Source organism: Bidens hawaiensis, unplaced genomic scaffold (genome assembly GCF_021521415.1).
Source record: "Bidens hawaiensis isolate Kalapana, Puna unplaced genomic scaffold, B.hawaiensis_p1.1 tig00055717_1, whole genome shotgun sequence".
Lineage (NCBI taxonomy): Eukaryota > Viridiplantae > Streptophyta > Magnoliopsida > Asterales > Asteraceae > Bidens > Bidens hawaiensis.
This window is the reverse complement of record NW_027500029.1, coordinates 34,741-55,010: the sequence shown is the minus strand read 5'-3', so window position 1 is coordinate 55,010 and position 20,270 is coordinate 34,741. Positions and strand designations below refer to the sequence as shown.

At 32.1% G+C, this 20,270-nt stretch overlaps 1 protein-coding gene across 1 annotated transcript; it reads right to left on the bottom strand.

Moving 5' to 3' along the window:
* Positions 1-9,918: 9,918 nt before the first annotated feature.
* On the bottom strand, positions 9,919-12,044 carry LOC143601131 (uncharacterized). Its single transcript, XM_077078623.1, has 8 exons — positions 11,889-12,044; positions 11,613-11,805; positions 11,287-11,385; positions 11,070-11,183; positions 10,964-10,970; positions 10,397-10,489; positions 10,188-10,308; positions 9,919-10,095 (listed from the first exon to the last, which is right to left on the bottom strand). The coding sequence occupies exons 1-8, from the start codon at positions 12,042-12,044 to the stop codon at positions 9,919-9,921; spliced, it is 960 nt and encodes a 319-aa protein (XP_076934738.1).
* Positions 12,045-20,270: the final 8,226 nt, after the last annotated feature.

Here is a 20,270-nt window from a genome sequence, read left to right as displayed (position 1 = left end):
CGTATATTTATCAACTAAAATTTGCTAAAACAAACGCCTACCATTTAACATGGTTGAAAACGTATTTGGCCTATCTTGAATACAATAAGCAAAAAACTCACGCATTGTAACTTTCTTGCGTGCTGTGGTTGATGAAGACGAAACATTCTTATGAAGTATATTTACCTGATAACCATCCTCACCAAAAGGATGAAATAACGGGTATTGAAGAGGTGTATAAGATGGATGAAGTTCACTGATACACTTTAACGAACCAGACTTCTTTGTAACAATTATATCTCGGTTGTCAACAACGTCACCAATATCGCCAACGATTAAAGCAACAACTTCAGAACTGGATGGTAAGTTATATTGTCTGGCATCATGCTGTCTTGTTTCAATAATACGCAACTTCAAATCTAGTTGTGGGTTTTCTTCAAAACAATCTCGTACCATTCGATAAGCTTGGACCAAATTATTATTGAATCTAACATTGTCTTCAAATAATTAATAATATGCTTTTCTTGTCATCGACCTTTGAATTATTTTCACTGCCAATAAAAAAATTTTATAGTTTGATTAAATACAATAAAAATTAAACTAAAACAAAAATATGATAAATAAAGTAGAAGAATATCGTTAAGGTATTTACCCAAATACACGTTGACGATTTAAAATCTCGTTTTCCGTGTCATAAATGTAAGATTGAGAAAACTTTGCTTTACGTCCATCTAACGGTAAAAGACTTCCTAAACAATGATAGTTTTCACCGCTAAGTCGAAACGTATAAGGCGCATTGCCTCTATTTATGGAATGGTCAATATTTCCTCCCATAGACGTAAACGAAAACATCGAATTGACACGTCTAATGTTTTTCAAGAAGTACTTGCTGATGGCGGTTTCACCACGAAATAGTTGAAGATAACTTTCATCTGGTTGTTTAAGATCGGGAAGTTCGACTTTTTCAATTATAACAACAAAGGGAAAAAGCTCCTTCTTCATTAGTACTGCTTGGTTTGTTAACTTCGGCTTTCCACAACAATGCATTGCAACTTGGACACATAACAGATTGATTTCCATGATCAAGATATTCTACATAATAATATATCATGATATGTAGTTACTTCAAGTAGATAAACACATAATAATTGATTGAAATAAAAATAGGAAATATATACTGTCACACCCCGACCAAAGGCGGCGGAACATGCCGGGGTGCAACGTGATTGGACAAATACACAAGACACTATTTAAAGTGACAATATTTAATCACGTCATTTATTTCATAAACCAATAATCAACACATCTCGTTCACACAAACAAATTGAATACAAGTAACAATTATATTGTTCGTTTTACTAATATCCTAAAGGTCTTGGTAACGTTCTCATCAAGTTCTCGAGTCAACAAAAGTCAAACCTGCAACATTTCATAAAATAAAGTTTGTCAACACAAAGGTTGGTGAGCAATTCATAAGTTTGAGCATATAAGTATATAGTAATAAAGAGCCACAAAACTTGTATACAAAACAATAAATAAAAGCTATAAATTTGGATAAAATAGTTATCACTAACAAGTTAGCGACAGCCAACTATAAGGGGTTGCCAAATAGTTTAGGATTTTATAGACAGTTGCTAAACACATTAGCACCACCTAGCTACAAGGGGTTGCCAAGTAGTATAGGATTTAATAGTTATCGTTAATTGCATTACGTTAACGACACCTTGACATGAGGGGTTGCCAAATGGTCTAGGATTTATAGTTTCACCATCCAAAAGTGATAAACACAAAAGTATAAAAGCATAGAACACCAAATCGATTAATTATTCAAGTAAGGTATACAATCACGTTTGTGGGTTTAAGATTCAAGTATATAAAGCATTTAGTTTGATAAGTATGAAATGTCACCCCAAAATGAAAGATGGAAAAACGGGTATGAAAGTACTCACCTCGACTGATGAACCGAGAAATAAATAGATAAATAAATGAAGCTCGAATGGTAAACGAACAGATCCGACTTGAAACGATAAACACCTTAGCTAAAATAAATAACGTAATATATATTAATGAACATGAAACCATAATGAAACTATATTGGAAACATGGAACGATGAGGTTCGGTTGTAAATCAGATTACCGGTTAATTTGCTAACGATTAGGGACTCACACTTAATTGATAATTTAAAATAAAAAAATATTATTTTATTTGGGCTTTTAAATAACTAAACCAATATTAAATAGAAACAAGACGAGTTTAATTCAAGAGTTTGGTTTTATAAAAAAATGAATTGATAATAAGGTTTATAATAATATTATTAATGTTTAAGATAGAAATGATAATAATGATTTTTAAAATATGTTTTATATATATATAGATATATAAGATAATGTTGATGATATATAACTATACTACCACTCGAGGATTTTTGTTAAAACTAATAATAATAACAATATAATAATAATTACTTTTGTTGTTGATTACGTTATTAATAGATTTGAATTTTACTAATAATAATAATAATTATATATGCCATATAAATGATAATAACTAGCTTATAACATTTTAATACTAATAGTATTAGTGAGAAAAATGTAACTCGTATATTAATGGCGTGAAACGACAACTAGGCCCGACATGAGTTTTGGTTCAATAAAAACAAGTGGACAATATTACCAATAATAGTAATAATAATAAAAACCATATAGTTAATAATAATAATAATAATAATAATATTAATATTGTTAATAAATAAATGATAGAAATATGATTTTAATAATTAGTAATATGATCTTTATAAATAATAATAGCAACTTTAATATTTATAATAATAATGATAATAATAATAATAAATATAATAATAATCGTTATAAATAATGAGTTTTATATATTAAATGGTTTTATACTAATTATACAACTTTTAACAACAATAACACAAAATCGGTTTTAACGGGGGACTCGAACTCGGGTCTTGACGAGAAGACTCAAAAATCCAAATCCCGAGACACAATATGTTAACAAACCAATTCCATAATTTAAATGACAATTTAAAACCAAACTCGTTCCCACAACGTAAACACCCGATAATCGATATATGAAGTTTAGTAACACGAACACCCAAATTATATGCCTTTTTCGTGTTCACGGGTCGTGGCTCGATACCGGGAATGAACCGGGCCGAAATCTACCGGAGATGAGAGAGAGACGGAGAGAGTGAGCCGAATAGAGAGAGAGAGAGAATGAGAGAGAGAGAGAGAGATGCCGAGAGAGAAAGAGAGAAACCGAAAGAGAAAGAGAGACAGAGAGAGTTGCGGGACTGAGTAGGCGGCGGCCGGTTTTCCGGTCGCCGGAAAGCGAAGTCGAAGGGGAAAGGGGGAGGAGGGGGCTGCCAGAAAATCGTGGAGGGTAAAAGGGAGGAGGTGGTGGTGCGGCTGGAGTGATGGCTGCGGTGGAGGTGGTGGGTGGTGTTCGGAGGAAGAAAGGTGGGAGTAAGGTGGCCGGAGGTCGCCGGAAAATGGCAAGGAAGGGAGGGTGGCGGCTGGTGTGGTTTGTTTGTGATGTAAATGTTAGGTTTAGTGTTTTTAGTTATATGTATATGGTACATATTTATAGAAAAGGTCCCTTAAGTTGCAAACAACGTTTATATGAGATTTAAAGATTTCCAAAGCCTATAACGACTTTACGAAAAATTAGTTTGAATCCCTTATGTTCTTTAACGACACTATAATATGACAAAACATCGATTTATTGGTGATCGAAATATATAATATAATATTGTATAATAAATAAATAAAGTTCTAAAAATGTTGAGTCGGGTTCCCGTAATAAAAGTTTACAAAACGAAAACGACTCGAGACCCGAATTTGACGGATGTCACATATACTATACCTGATGATATTCCTTTATAAACATCTAAAACATTTTGATAACCAAAAAATGTTGCATGTTCACTTAAATCAGCCATAGGTATAGGTACTATAGGAGTTCTTTTTCTTGACCTTCTATGAACGGTCCTAGATGACTCAGGAATATCATCAACAACACAAGACGCGTTTGATCCATCGTGAACATTACTTCCAAATATACGACATGTTAATAATTAAATCAATAAAAGTAATTATAAAGGTAGTAAAAATTATTCCGACAAATATACATTTCAAAAAATTAAACAAACCATTAACATGTAAGTTTTTCATTTATTTAAAAAAAACTAAAAAAATAATAATAATACTTATAAGGAAAAAGGAATATACCTGAAGAGGTATTTTGTAGACCACTTTTGTTCATGTGAACTGAAGCAGTTCTTTTAGCATCTAAAATTGATCTTCTTTCTTTCCTTTTGGACGCAACAGAGATCACAAATGTTGTACATGTTTCAGGATCTTGAAATTAAAGGTAACAATATCAATATTTAAGACTAAGCAAGTGTTTAAAAACCAATGAATAAATTTAAAGAGTATATGTAGTTATGTGAAATACATTTAAATACTTACCGTTGTTTACTACATTTGAAGTTGTTGATGGAGACACATTCTCCTTATTAGATTGTAAACGCGTTACTTGTGTTGACGTGGTAACATTTCGCAAAGTGTCGAAGATCTGATTAACTGTATCAGTTTACATATTAAACATAAACATGAGAAAGAATAATTGATAACCAAAATATATAGTGAACAAAAATTTATTAACATACCAGGGACACAAGAATTTAGGGAGGAATGTGTTGTATGCGAATTAGAATTTGCAAGAGAAGATAAATGGTGAATATTGTTTTCTGAACATAAAATCGGTCTATTAGAACCACCTGAATTAAATACAGTAAAATTTAGTTTTCATTTCCAAAAATGTTTTACTATAAAATAATACTGTATTAAACTTTACATACTCGGGATTTGGTTGGCGTTGTAATTTGAAAACTGATTTCCGTTTAAATGATTTGATAGCGTGACAATCGGTGTTGCTTGATAACACATGTAATTGGTATTATTGGAAATGGTAGACAATGGTGAATGTTGACTTTGGTCTAAATTAATACATAATAAAAATTAATAAATTACCATTATTGGTTACTTAAAAAGAAATATAAACCATATATAAGTGCTTAATTTTAAGAAACAAATAACCAAAACACAAAATACCAGAGGAGTTCTTCTTTACACCACTTTTCTTACTGTCAACTGAAGCAGTTCTTTTAGCATCTAAAATTAATCGTCTTTCTTTCCTTTTGTAAGCCGCATGATTCACAGATGGTGAACATGTTTGAGGGTCTTGAAATTAGAAAGATAATAATATCAATATTTAAGCAAAGTATATAGTATATTTTTTGTGTAAAAGTTTTTTATATACTAACCGTTGTTTTGTACATTCGAAGAGTGGACATTTGAAGTTTCAATGTGGTTTCGGTTTAAATGATATGGTAGATTTAGAATGGGTGTTTGTTGATAATCCATGAAAGTTGCATTATTGGAAATGGAAGACAATGGTAATCGTTGACTTTGTACTACTTTATAAAGATATTATAAATTACAAAAATCACATTATTGGTTATTTAAACAAAATATAAACAATATAACATTATTTAAGTGGGTATAATAAACTTATATTTTATAACATAACAACGTTAGTTAGCTTATTTTGAGAAGATGAAGACGCTTCCTTTTTCTTTTATTTTTGGATGTGGACATGTTGAAAAAAAATATAGCAGACAAACCTTACACGTGACGTAAGCCGACTTGAACGAACCCTATGATAGAAACATGGAGTATTATAGATTAAACACTCAAAACACCATTAGATAACATGACTCTAAATGAAACTCATTATCATTTAGAAATACCGGAATAAAGTATATATATATATACGGATTTTGATTAATGTTTTAATCAAGATTAAAATGTAAAAACCAAACCGGGAAAATATGTATTTGTGAAATAACCACAAATTTACAGAAAATATTTGTTAAACATACATTGTGACAAACAGTCATCGAAATCAAAATCAATGAAAATTTTTTTACCTAAACTGTTTGAACAACCGATACTTAACTTTTTTTCTTGAGGAAGAAAGGTATAACAATAATCCAAAAGAAAATGGCTGGCCTTTGTTTGATTGTTCTAGATTAGAATGATTTATATATAAAAAATATTGTAATTTATATTAATTCTCAAGGAAACAATAAGGTAAGTTAGATATTAAGGAAAGTTTATGTTAGTAGGGTAATATGATCATAATTAAAAATATATATGGACCAAAATAAACAAATTTATGATGTTAATATGTGACAATCTTTTCTGATATTCTTGATATTATTTTGTTACTATTTGTGATTACATAAGTTATAAGTATTTGTATAAAATAATAATAATAATAATAACAATAATAATAATAATAAGATTTCATAAAGTCATAATACAAACCATACATAAACAAACCTAAATAAGTTATTTGGTTACAAAAGCATACGGATAAACATGAAATATACACCCTAGTAGAAAAGTGACGAACTAAGAGTTCAAGTTTAAACATCAAAAACAACCCATCATAATTAACCACCAACATGAGTGAGTATCAACGAATGAGTAGCGGCGTTGTACTCGAAAACAGCTAAACTTCCAATCTGAAGACCATTCGAGCGAACAAAAGCCAGCCAATGTCTAACGCGAAACCTCTCATTATAACCATTGAGTTCAATAGCAATTTCAGTCTCGACATCAACACCATTTGGATTTATTAACATCAAATCTGTTTCAACATCCAAGTTATTGTTCCGTGCAAACTCAACCGGAAAACGTTACAAACAAAAATATAATTACAAAGTTATGTTACTAAACAATCCATAACATTACATTAATATTCATGTATAGTATGAGTTTACTTACAAGCCTTTTCCGTACAACCACCTCCAAAATGTTTTCTTCTAGAACATGAGGAACAATAATATCCAAAACCGGCTCATCATCATCTTGCACACCAACATCAACTCCTATAAATATAAATTTAAGTTATAAATGTATTACTAATATAAACTGTAATAAAAATTATAAGATAAAAGAAAATGTAAATAACTACCTTCCAGTAGTAGTTGTTGTTCATTTTCATCATCACTTTCAATGTCTATCACCATTGGAACACAACCGTACTCCGGATGATTCGTCGGACCGTTGTATACAAACTCATCATTGAAATTGACACGTTCAATACCACGGCTATCAAAAACATACATTCTAAATTTCCACGTACCTTGAAGACGTTGAAACACCAAATAATCATTGACAGCCAGTTTACAATGAGCGGACATGTCTTCCCTCATACCAATGAAAGCAAATCTCGGAGTAGTCAGTTTGACGCATTGGATGGTTAAATTCCATAAAATTCCATCTGCAGACTGAGCAATGATCTCGTCATACTTTCCAGGCTCTAAACTAAAGTGTTTTTGTATCTGATCATCTCTCAATGGCTACAATAAAATATAAATAAAACGAAATAAATAAACTAATTTTATTATCCACATTTATTTAACAAAACATATTGTTCACTATTTATTAAAAAAAACAACACCGTTACTTAAAATATATTTAAGAGTGGGATAAAGAACAACAACATCAAGAACCATGTCATTTATATCTGGAATATCTCTAACGTAAACGAATGTCCATTCATTTTCGTTAACGAGAGCAAAAACCAAAACATCTCCAAATATCAAACCATTGTCTTCCACAAATTGATTCCAGCCATTTTGAAAAACAAAACTCCCGTTTATAAATTCAATTTGAATAAACCAATCTTTGTCTTTGTGATACACTACAACCGGGTGCATATTAGCACCTGGCTCAAAAATTCTTTGACAGAACTGATATGGAAGTACCTTAAATAAATATGACGTGGTAATTAAAATATAATGGAAGAATTAACAAAATGAATAAAATATGTGGTTAATTACAATTTTACAAATACATACCGTCTGTCCATTGGACTTACCATAGAAAATGCAAACCGAGGGAATAACAATCTGTTTTGTCCAAAAAATAAATATAAATTAATAATAAAATTAATATAAAAACAGTAAATGATTATTTAATTTATTCCACCGGATTTAGTAATAAGCCCAATACAAACATCTGTATGCCAAAATCTTAATTAAACATTAAACAAACCCATTAAAACATTAAACAAAGACTAAACAACAAATCAGTTGATATTAACAACCTAATAAACAATCCTGGTTGTTTAATCACTAAAATATTACAGTCATCATCCTCAACCATGCAAAGAGATTATAATAAAGTTTAAATAAGTTGAACACGAACTAACTAAATAGACTTAGGGTTATAACCAAAACATAAACAACAAAACTAAAGATTCTGACTAAAAATAATCTTCGATCGATTTAAATTAGGGCTAAATACATAGGAACAGTTTGAATTAACACAATTAAATTATTAGACCAAATAATACTTTCATTTTCCATATATTGAGTTATTTATTAAACGCTTCGAAGTTCTCCAAATCGTTGATTCAATCTCTGTTTGTCTTTGCCGAAATAAACTACTGAAAAATCAAAGACATATAATTTATTATGATAATTAACATATAAATGTAATTGAAGAGTCGTTAATTTTTAAATTGATAAAAAAGATATATATGGGCCTAAAATAATGGGCTATTACAAATGGATCAAACTAAAAAGTTATACAAATATTGATAAATTATAATATAATTAGATATAATATTTTTTTATTTTTTTCTAAGATTTAAATTATTTTTTTTAAAACTTACTAAAGTTAAAACACGATATATTGATAAGAAAATATAATTATGTTTAAAGTGTATTTTCTTAACAAATATCACTATAAATTAAATATCTGATAAAGATATATGTATAGAAAAAACATATTGTTAATATGTATAATAGAATCTATATTCATTTGTTATTTAAGTTAGTTTTTTAAAAGTGTAACACAAATACTAAATAAAAAAACATGTTATAGAAAATGTAACAAAATGATATAAATAAGGTGTTACCAAAAAACAAAGTTAAAAAGCACAAATTATTATATTTATAGAAGATGGTGAATTAAATTAAAATTATGTTTATAGAAGATGGTGGATAACATTATTGTAAATAAAATTCAATTGAATAATATAAATTATGTTTGTGTCACATTCAAAATTAATGGCAGAGTCATTTTTAATAGATTTTATATACAACAAAAAAACAACCATTAAAAAAATTAAATACAAACAGAAATTTAACCAAACATTCAATTAAGGATAAATCAAATAAACAACCAACTTCCAAAGATAGTCACTCCAAAAAACAAATGTTTAAAAAACCAAACATAAAATATCAAAAAGTAATAGAAATACTTAAAATGTAAAACAAAACCGAATAAACTTAAAAACAAAGTTTAACCGTTCACTTAGAAGGGTTCTCCAACTTAGGAGTCAAAATAGCTGTAACATCACATGCTTCATTGGTCTTCCCAATCTCTTCAAAACTCTTCGCCTTAACCTTAGTTGCAGACATGCTAGGTTGATCATCAACTTTAAAAACTTCAATCAACTTTCTCTTTAGTTTGTCGTTATAAGACGTTGAAAATACCTTTTCCTCACTTGCCACATCCTGACCATCAACATTTGAATTCGGAGTCTGGTTATCTCCAATATCTAAAACCTGTGATTAATAAAGTAATCAACATCAGACAATCATGTAACAAATGTTTGTTTCACACATATATATATATAAATTTGAATAATAATATTTAACAAATATATATACCTTAACAGAAACAGAACCAGATGATTGAAATTCCGACATAGATGCTCCCAAAGAAACAGAATTAGAATCGGTTTACTGAAAATTAAAAGGGTAACAAAAAATTCAGTTAATGGAAATTACAATAAGTATAAAAAGAATGTAGCATTAAATAATTACCAAACGACTATGCTGCCTTTTTCTGCAATTCACTGAGAATATTTGTGTCATCAGTAAGCTTGTTTATACCGTAATCCTCCACAATGTTTCTGAAATTGAACTCTGCTACATCGATTTTAAAAGCAAATTTCTTTTCTAATAGAGAATCCAACTCTGCAGGGAATCCAGCATTTTCAACCTCATTCTGTAAAAAAATAAAAATAAATAAATACTTAAAAATACAAATTGTGAACTATTATGTATAAAAATCTTTAAATTTACTAATTGAAAATTAACCTTCTTTTGAGAATCAATCAATTCAACTGCAGTTTTGTTGATCAGCATTTTAGCATCTCTATCGAAGAGAGTCAACGACACCACACCAGTCGAATCTTGAACCCTTATCTTTATCTTGAATCTATATAAATTTTAAATTAGGTTACTACAAACCAAAATAGAATATTGAATATTTTGTAAATAAATATTTGAATTTGTTCACTAATTACCTAGGTGTAGAAACAACATCTAAAACATTGCATCTAACTGTTTTGCATTCATATTCAGTTACCCCCTCACCAACATTTTCCATTAGTTTACGGCTACAAGTATTACACCCAATGTAATATCACTCTGTATCTGGACATATGGCCTTGTTGTACCAAGGATAATGATATTCTTAGGTTGCAATAGCATAAAAAACAAATTATGCAATATAATGGTTTAAATAGTGAATTTAATAATTAACTTACAAATATAATGGTACAAATATCACAAATGTTAAACAAATCTGTAGCTTTCAAAAACTCATCATCAACAGAAGAGAGCATCTTGACTGGAATCGGCTTACGAATAGAGACATCATTGGCAATCAACATTTCAGCCAAAATACATATATAAAATTTACACATTTAATACAAAGTATAAGGGCTAAAATTTAAATAACCAAATCTAATATATCAAAGAAAATAAAGTAAATAAAGAAAAAAAAATAATATATCTGTTCTTCAATCTCAAATAAGTAGTCATTAATGAACAAACGGCTAACATTAGATCCAAAAGAATTGGACACATACACTTTCTCTACAAAAATAGAATATTAATGAATAATAAATTAGATTAAGTTAGATTAAGGTGCTATGCTTCTATTTCAATTAACTTGAAAACACTAAATATTATTACCTTTACCATCAGAACCGGTGTAATACTTAACCCTACCAAACTGGAGAACAATAACGGCATGTGGTTCATCAAAATGATCAACGACATACTTAGAGAGCTCGGAAGCATAATGATCTCATAGCGTGAGATACACACAGTTTCAACTAAAATATAAATAAGTGTTCAGAATTAAGATAATGTAAGTTAACAAAATTATTTAAATAAAATATCTACAAACAGTGGTACCTTAAATCACATAACTCCATTGTACACTTGTTTTTGTCTTTGACGTTTGAAACATTCCTCTTGAAAACATGAACCACATGACCAATTATATCTAAAAGAAAAAATTAAATAAATTAAGTCAAACATTAACTGGAAATCTAAGGATAAATTGAATAAATAATTTCTTTGAATAGTAATAGCAATTTACCAATTTCTAAGGATAAATTGAATAAATAATTTCTTTGAATAGTAATAGCAATTTACCAATTGTGGACTTCAAAGAAATTTGTTTATTGATTAGTGATTCAAATGAAATCATTTTGAATCCAAACAGGCGACCTTCAAAATCTTGGCATGGATTAACATGAGTGTTTGGTCCAAACACTAATTTGTTGGGAGAATCAATAACTCTGTAGTTTGATCCATTTAGACCAACGCTAGGATTAACAATAGTAAGAGTAGAGCTTTCCTTCAAGAATCTTTTGAATCGAAAGATATCCTGTTTGTAAACGGTGGCTTGGATTCGATTCTCCTGTCATTAAAGATATAAGTATTGATTTAATGATATAATGTAGAAAGTATAACATATATACGGATAAATAAATACAGTGTTACCTCTTCATCCATTAAAACCATCTCCATCAAAAAATCCTCGTTGACATTTTTGTTATCTTTGATACTCCAAAGCCTCAGAACTCTAACCTTAAGAGTTGATGTTGATGTTTTGAGAACATCAATCTCATTTAGCATGGTAAAGGTCTGAGCTTCCATTGACATATAAAATGAAATATAAAACAGTTAAATAAAGTGGCAGAAAACTAAAAACAATTATCAAAAGTATAGAAGCTTACATGATAAAGAAAATACGAATGGGATAAAATGAATATGATTATGAAAAATGAATATGTGATTACATATTATATAGTAGAATGTAGAGAGGTTTAATTTTGTTAAACATATTATGTATAGAAAGTTTATTAAAATATAATCGAATATATCAACCGTATTATATTTTTCTTCATTTTTTTCTTTTTTTCAAGTTTCAAATTTTCTTGATTCTCATCGTTTTGGCTAGAGCGCCCAAATCCGCTATATATTTGACACGACATTTGTGGGTAGGGTGGTAAACTTAGAGGCCGCCGGCCTCCTCTTCAGACGTGTCTCAACAACCTGGCGGTTCTTCGGTCTATTATAATATCCAAAAATAACTTATTGTTTCTAAAAATATAAACGTTTTTTATAGAAATTTGAATTTGAATATAATCATACCGTTCATATATTCTAAATAAAATATTCCAAAAATAAGTTATTGTTTCTTAATATAATATCAAATACGGTTATTTTTGTCAAAAACTTTAAAAATAATAATATCAAAATAAATAAAGAACATTCAATTCGTAAATTATTTATTTAAATACGGTTATTTTAGTCAAAACTTTCAAAATTTATGAGTTGAAAAGTAAGTCAAAACGTAAACTAATCTTGGAATTAGTTAGGTACATTAATTTTGTAATAAATCATTGAATAAATTATTTTTGGGACATGAATATTATAATTTAATATGTAATTTAAAATTTAATTATATACTAAATTGCAGGAAAATAAATCAAATAGTGAACGGAAATTGATCGACAATTATAACATAAATTGGAAAATCACCGGAAACCAAATAAGAATACAATTATGATAGTTGACTACAGAAAATATTTTGAAATTGCCCGCAAATTAAATGAATATACGGTATAAAATGAAAATCTAAACGGAAATTGGTGGGAAATAAAAACATAAATAACAAAGTGGCTGGAAAACAATGAAGAGTTCAATTATGATTGTTGACTAAAGAAAATAATATAAAATTGACCGTAAAATTTATTTTAACATAAGGTTATGTTATAAAATTAATTATGAACAACTTCATCGTTTGGCCAGACTATATTCATCGGATATTATTATAATAATTAAGAATCTAAAGGTGAAAAAAGCATTTGTTAATTACCTTTATCATGTTCACCGGAGAATCGATATGTTATAAGAAACATCAATTGCGAGAAAAAAACCTTATCGCATCTGGTATGACAAACCATGAATTGAACGGAAACCAAACGATTGTAGACCTTTCCAAAGATGGAATTGAAGAATAACATGGTGAATAACGGAGAAGGCGGAATACAACGGCCGGAATTAGTGTAGAATAGTAGTGGCGTATTAGGTCTAGCTAAGTTTGGTATGTTCGTATAGAGATTAATAGATTATGGAAAATGGACCGGGTTTTTTTTATAGGGTTTTGTGGTTAAGATGACAAATGGCACAATTTTAGACAATCTTAGAATGGAATTAAGATGACATGGAAGCCTAGGTGGACACCCTAGTAGAAGGACATGTGGAAGCATTGTGTTGATTTAATAGATTAGTAAGATGATAATATTGTGTTTGGAACCGCCAGAACCTCATAGAACGCTTGTACATAGTGCATTGATTATTTAATGAGAGAAACAAAGAGTGTGGAGCAGTTGGTTATGTAATTACCTTATGTATCACACTTAAATCAAAAGTTATAACTATATTATACAGGGCATGCTCACGTAGTTCTCAACATAATCTTGGTTATGTACATGTGTTTTTAGGTGCGTGCAAAAAATTCTGAATCCAATACCGATCCGAAAATTCAAATTAGTATCCAAATTTTCGCATTTGGATAGTAATTTTAAAAAATTCCAGACACGAAATATCCAAAAAAAAAACTTATAATTATTAAATAATCAGTATTAATTAGAATTTTTTAATATTTCGGAAAATTTGCTGATATTTAAGATATCTTATATATATATATATATATATATATATATTGAAATTCCTTAAATATACTTTTTGAATTGTTAAATAGTATATATTTTTTAAGAATTCGAATATCCATTTGGACATATGAATCTCAAATTGCAGATATCTGAATTTCGAATACGGATTCAGATGATGATATCAACTTTCCGAAATTTTGGATATCGGATTTTGAACACCCTTTCATATGTAGAGGGCGAAGATCATGTGAGAACTGAGAATTAAGTTTACATTTTTTTTCCAAAAGCAAGAATAACTAATAATACGCAGGGAACCATCATTTAGAGATTTTTTCACAATTGATATGTTGTGAAGTCGTTACCCTCCTAAGGAGTTGTCATCGGCGGTTCCTGCTGTAACCGACAGATAAGTATAGAGGTAAGGTACCAAAAAGACCCAAATACCCGTAAGTGCTACCCGCGGGTTAACCAGAAGTCCGTCATAAGGCACCCGCGGGACATATGAACCATCCGCATAAATCATCTGAGGGAGAAACATTCCCACAAGGCATGCGGAAGCATCCTGGCACCCTCAAAGGTCATCCGCAAGGAATATCCTTCCACGTAAATGATCACAAGGTAATGCTCCGGGACAGCTGTCAATAACTAATTACCTTCTAGAAGACTTTCCAAGATGCTTTCTTGAACAATACGTGATTCCTCAGCTAATCAGAGAAGGACACCTGGCAAGGCCGTTATAACCGTGCACATGGCCAGGAGGTATATTCCACCCTATCAGATAAAGACGCGTGTCCAGGTTGTTATACATGCACATGAAATGTATAGGCTGAACCTATCACATGAGGACACGTGTCCAGACGGTTATTCGAGCATCTTTTAAAGGGACAGCTGGCTCAATCACTTCCCCACACCCTTTGGCTATAAATACCCTCTCAATCATCATGAGGTATTCATTCACTCCCAGTGTACTCTCTCAATTTACTTAAGTGCATTATCTTCATCAGAACTGTACTTATTCTCACGCCGGAGGGTGGTTACGGGAAGACCCCCCCCTCTTGTCCTTCCTGTAACGAGCTAACGTGTCTGTTTTGCAGGTCTTCGCCACTGGACTTTGGGCAATTGAGTTCATATCGTATTGGCAGTTAACCGTATCCTACCCTGTTGAGTTATCGGATCTAGGACCCATTAGTGGGGAAAAGATCTGTGTTTCTTCATTGGTGCCATCCGTGCTTTTGTTAGAACAAAAAAAAAATTTTCCGTCCTCTTTACGATATGAATCAGTTACCTAAAGGGCCGACGGAGAATCCAACACAATCTTCACATGGACCCAACCTTGAAACACGTGAAGGAGCAACGTCTGTGTTTGCTCGAATTTCGACTCCTGTAACAAGAACCGATGTCGTCAACCCTGGAGGTTTTTCCTTGGGTGGTTCGACGGCTCAGGGGTTGTTTGCTCAACAAGAAGGTGTTACTCCAGTAGACACCGGAAATGTTGTTACACCAACTACTGATTTGAGGCGTGTTACAGCTCCAAGAGGTTCCGATCTCGGAGATCTGGACCGAATTATGAGAGATGCTAATCGAACTCACTCAGATTTAGGCCTGGATGAAAATTCCGGTGACTCTGCTCCAAGGAGAGTTCGGCAACATAACTCTAGATCTGGAGAGCTCTTATCTCCAAATGAATGGCTCCGCATTCAACAAGAAAGTCTGGTTGCTAAGTACGAACGTAGGGTTCGCAATGAGCATTTCCATGCTCGTATCCTGACGTATGACGACTCTCCCAGGAAATCAGTTTCCCCACCCATACGGGGAAGTCACATTCAATATAGCCAACCACCAGAACAAAACCTAGGTGAGATCCGGAGGTTACGTCCTCGTCCCCGCATAGATATGCGGGTACCATCCTATGAGGACGAACTAGATGGACATGATTCAACCTATCACCCGGATGGTAGTTATTATAGTGGGGATAGCCGTCACCCTTCATACGGAGGGGCTAGTTACCCGCGACCGGTTGTCCGCCATGCGGAATGCTATAGTAGTGCTGAACATGATTTTCTTAAACCATACCATCCAGAATCTTTCGCATAAAAATCTAAGTTCATTCCAGCCATCGCGACGGCTCCGTTCCCGATAAACACAAAAATTCCAACATCTATTGGAACATATAGCGGAATGACGGATCCTAGTGATCATTTTCTGAGGTTTGAGGCAGTTGGAGGAGTCAGTGGTTGGACTCTTCCATATTGGTGCCACATGTTTGCACTAACATTTACTGGAGCGGCGCGAGAATGGTTTGAGAAATTACCATGCGGACAGATTAAAAGTTGGAAGTATTTTGTAGCAAAATTCTCTCAACACTTCAGCCAACAAAGAAAGCATAAACGTGACCCTTTGGAAATACTGGATGTTGAAAGACGAAATAATGAATCCATTGAGGGCTTCATTATTCGTTTCAATAACGAGAGCCGCAACATCGGAGGGGTCAGTGAAGACATGCTGCGGGGAGCATTCCGTAAAAATGTCCATAGTGATGCCTTGATCCGCACACTAACCGGAAAGGACGGAATACCCGAGCCTGGGATGAAATCATGACAGCATCTAAGTTGTTTGCAAGAACTGAAAAAACATTCAGGTCCAGCAGCCAAAAGCAATTACCAAGGGTCGAGTTTCAGACTGCAAGACCAAATAGACAAGCTGAAGGAACCATTTGGTCAAGGCTGCAACCGACCACAGAACAACCAAAGCAGTTCGATGCGAGATCTTTGATTGGAAACAAGAACAAGCGTAACTTTCCAGCATGATCATCCAACAGCAGTTGGACGCAGTTGTCAAAAACTCTTTCAGAAATCCTCACAACTGAGAATTTGACCTTCCGAAAACCACAACCATTACCGAGGAATTCGTTCCTGGATAATAAAAAACATTGCACGAATCACAATGACATAGGGCATAACACGAACGAGTGTGTAGCCCTAAGGAATGAAATTGAGGCAACTGTAAAGAGCGGAAAGTTGGATCATCTGGTCAAAGTGTAAGACCAGGGACTGGTAAACCTCCCGCAAAAGATAACCAGGGCCCGGCCAAAAGGCAAATAAAATATTTGAACGTCCATATGATTTAGGGAGGACAAAATATCAGTAGCAAGAGGAAAGAGTTTGCGGATGAGGAATAGAAGAATGAGCCAGTCATTTTTCCACGTATCATGTTGGACACGGTCTGCCCAAGAGACATATTAAATTGATGTGGCTAGTACGTTATGATCCAAGTCGGGTCATACCCAATAACAAGCTAGACAAACACCGATAATATTCGTTCATATATGATGTGATCATAACAAATGAATATTAACACTTGAGTTATTTGGAAAGGGGTTTCTAAATAAAATGTACTTGTGTAATAAACAAATCATATGGATGATTTATGTTTTATGAAAGAACATTACATAGTGTTATTTAAGTTGGTTAAATAACAATATGTGAATAATAATAACCAAGCATGTCTCTTAACATATAATAGGTTTTATAAGTTATAAGTTATAAACTTATAAAAGTATATATGTATGGATATATATATATATATATATATATATATGTTTAAAGTTTTATAAAAGAAAAAAGATAATAACTCTTTCAAATGTAATATTATTATATGTTTGAGTGGAGACATGCAAGGTGAGTGGAGACATGCAATGGTTATTATTGGTGGAGAGAAAGATGCCTTTAAATAAAACCAAGTCTTTCTCTTTCATTCTTTCATAATACACATAATTTCCAAGTAAACTTTTCTCTCTTCCTCTCTTGGGTATTTTCATCCAACATAAGAAAAGAAGAAGAAAATTTCAAGTGCAAATCCTAGCTAGAAGTGGTGTGTTGTTGAAGCTTGGGGTATGCTAGCTTGAGGAGCTTCCATATTCAAGTTCTTACCTTTCAATCATCATCTCTTTCACCCGGTTTTGTCATATTGAAAGGTAGTAGTAACATGCATGGACTTATAGTGACATGCATGTATTTGATAGTGTGTAATTCGTATTTGGATCCGGGTTTGGGTTTTGCATATTTAAAATTGGTTTTATACATATCATATTAACAAGATTTAAAACTTTTATATCCGCTGCATTTTTGGTAAAATAGGGATTTTATCAATTTGATAATCTTGTTAAAACCCAACAATGGCATCAAGAGCCGCTTACACGAATGCATGCTTCATTAGACCCAAAATTTTTCGGGTTTATGGTGGGTTTCACCATTTGGCCGAAACTTTTTGGGGTTTTGGTTACCCCATGGTTTTTCAAGGTTATACTTTACATGCATGTGGTAATCTTGAAAAACCAAGTCATTTGGATGATTGTTTAGTTTGTTTGGACAAAACCCGAAACTTCGGTTTGCTTAAGCTTTGGCCGAAAGTTTTGAGGCAAAAAGGGGAACCATTTTGGTCTTGTATTATTGCATATTTGGATGTGTAATAGATGTTCATAACCTAGCCATGGCCTTGTGTTTGGTTGAATGATTGTGTTGGCTGTTTGTTCATTCGATTTGGTTGTAATATTTATTTGGGTTTGTAATCTATTTATTCATTCATATGGCTTGTAATAATAAGTAGATTAGATGTATTTCTTTTACTAGAAAAATGTATCAGGATATATTTTGTAAAAGAAGATGCATGGATGGAAGCCCAAATAAAATGATGAAGACCACAACACCGGGAGTAAACACTTGGAGCATATGGATGCGGAATCAAGTGGGAGTTCACCGACACAAGTGCATGTTCTTTTGGGTCCCTTAGGAGAGACTTTTTGACACACTTGTCTTCGGTCAACAAGTGTGGTCAATATTAGGAGGCTATGGTTATGAACTTGTGGTTGTGTATATTTTATGCTTGCATGGTTGATTTACTTATTATTTGCAATATGGTTTGCTTAACAACTTAAAATCGACTAGCATAAAATTGGTTCCTTAGAAATCGTTAGGTAATAAAAATTGGTTTTATTAATAACTAATGATTTCATAATAAAAATGGGTTTTATTAATTAGAACTTTGAAAATGGGTTTTTCAACTAAGTACCATACATTTGAATGCTTGCAAATGAAAGGTACAATAAATAGTTTTCCAATCTAGAATTTAGAAAACTAAAATCCCTTTTTAAAAACAAGTTAAACACCATCCTTTTATACGACACTTAAGTCACTTGTAGACTTGAAAGTGAGTTAGGATCACCTAAGCACTTTTAATAAAACTTGTGATCTTAAGGTGATTTTACAAGTTACCACTTGTATGAGTAAACTCACACGTGTGTATAAGTAGGACGACTTGATTTGAAACCATGACTATAGGATCACCTTAACATGGCGTTCAAAGGTGTTGATGGGATTTAACATACCAACTAAACATATGATGTTTAACCGATCCCATAAAACTAGAAGTTGCAAAGGGTTGCAATTGTCAAACGTTGACTACCTTGTTAATTCGAATAGTAGGATAAATGTCACCTAACTACTATTTGAATGAAACGTTGGGTTTTAGATTTTAATCCATAATTGTCTTGGAGACATTTAAAGGGTATTAAAGATTAAAATTTTATTAATATCGAAAATACTAATTTGAACTTTGTTAGAATTCTTTTAGATGGCCGCAAACAACGCACCGAACGCAATTATCCCACACGTGCATAATCTATCACTAAGATCCATTCTGGATAAGGATCGTCTAAACTTTAACAACTTCATGGATTGGTATCGAAACTTGAGAATTGTTCTCAAGCAAGAAAAGAAGTCTTATATTTTAGACGATCCTATTCCCGATGAACCCGATGTCAATAACTTGGATGCCTATGCGGATTGGTTAAAATACACAGAGGATTCGGTGCAAGTTTCTTGCCTCATGTTGGGAACAATGATTCCCGAGATCCAAAAGGATTTCGAGAATCATGGGGCGTATGACATGATAACCCAACTTAAGGAAATGTTCCTTACTCAAGCTCGGGTTGAGCGATTCGAAACGGTTCGAGCGCTTCATGCATGTCATATGGAAGAAACCCAATCTGTTTCATCTTATGTTCTTAAGATGAAGAGCCACATTGATCAGCTTGAACGGCTTAACTGTCCCGTCTCAAAAGAGTTAGCCACGGATTTAATCCTAAATGGCTTAACTAAAAGGTTTGAGACATTCGTCATGAACTACAACATGAATGGATGGGACA

Coding starts and splice junctions, on each gene's coding strand:
- LOC143601131 (XM_077078623.1), bottom strand. CDS start 12,044: ATGGAAGCTCAGACCTTTACCATGCTAAATGAGATTGATGTTCTCAAA. Junction 11,386..11,612: donor TCCATGCCAAGATTTTGAAG/GTCGCCTGTTTG, acceptor TTTTTCTTTTAG/ATATAATTGGTCATGTGGTT. Junction 11,184..11,286: donor ATGTGATTTAAGGTACCACT/GTTTGTAGATAT, acceptor TCACGCTATGAG/ATCATTATGCTTCCGAGCTC.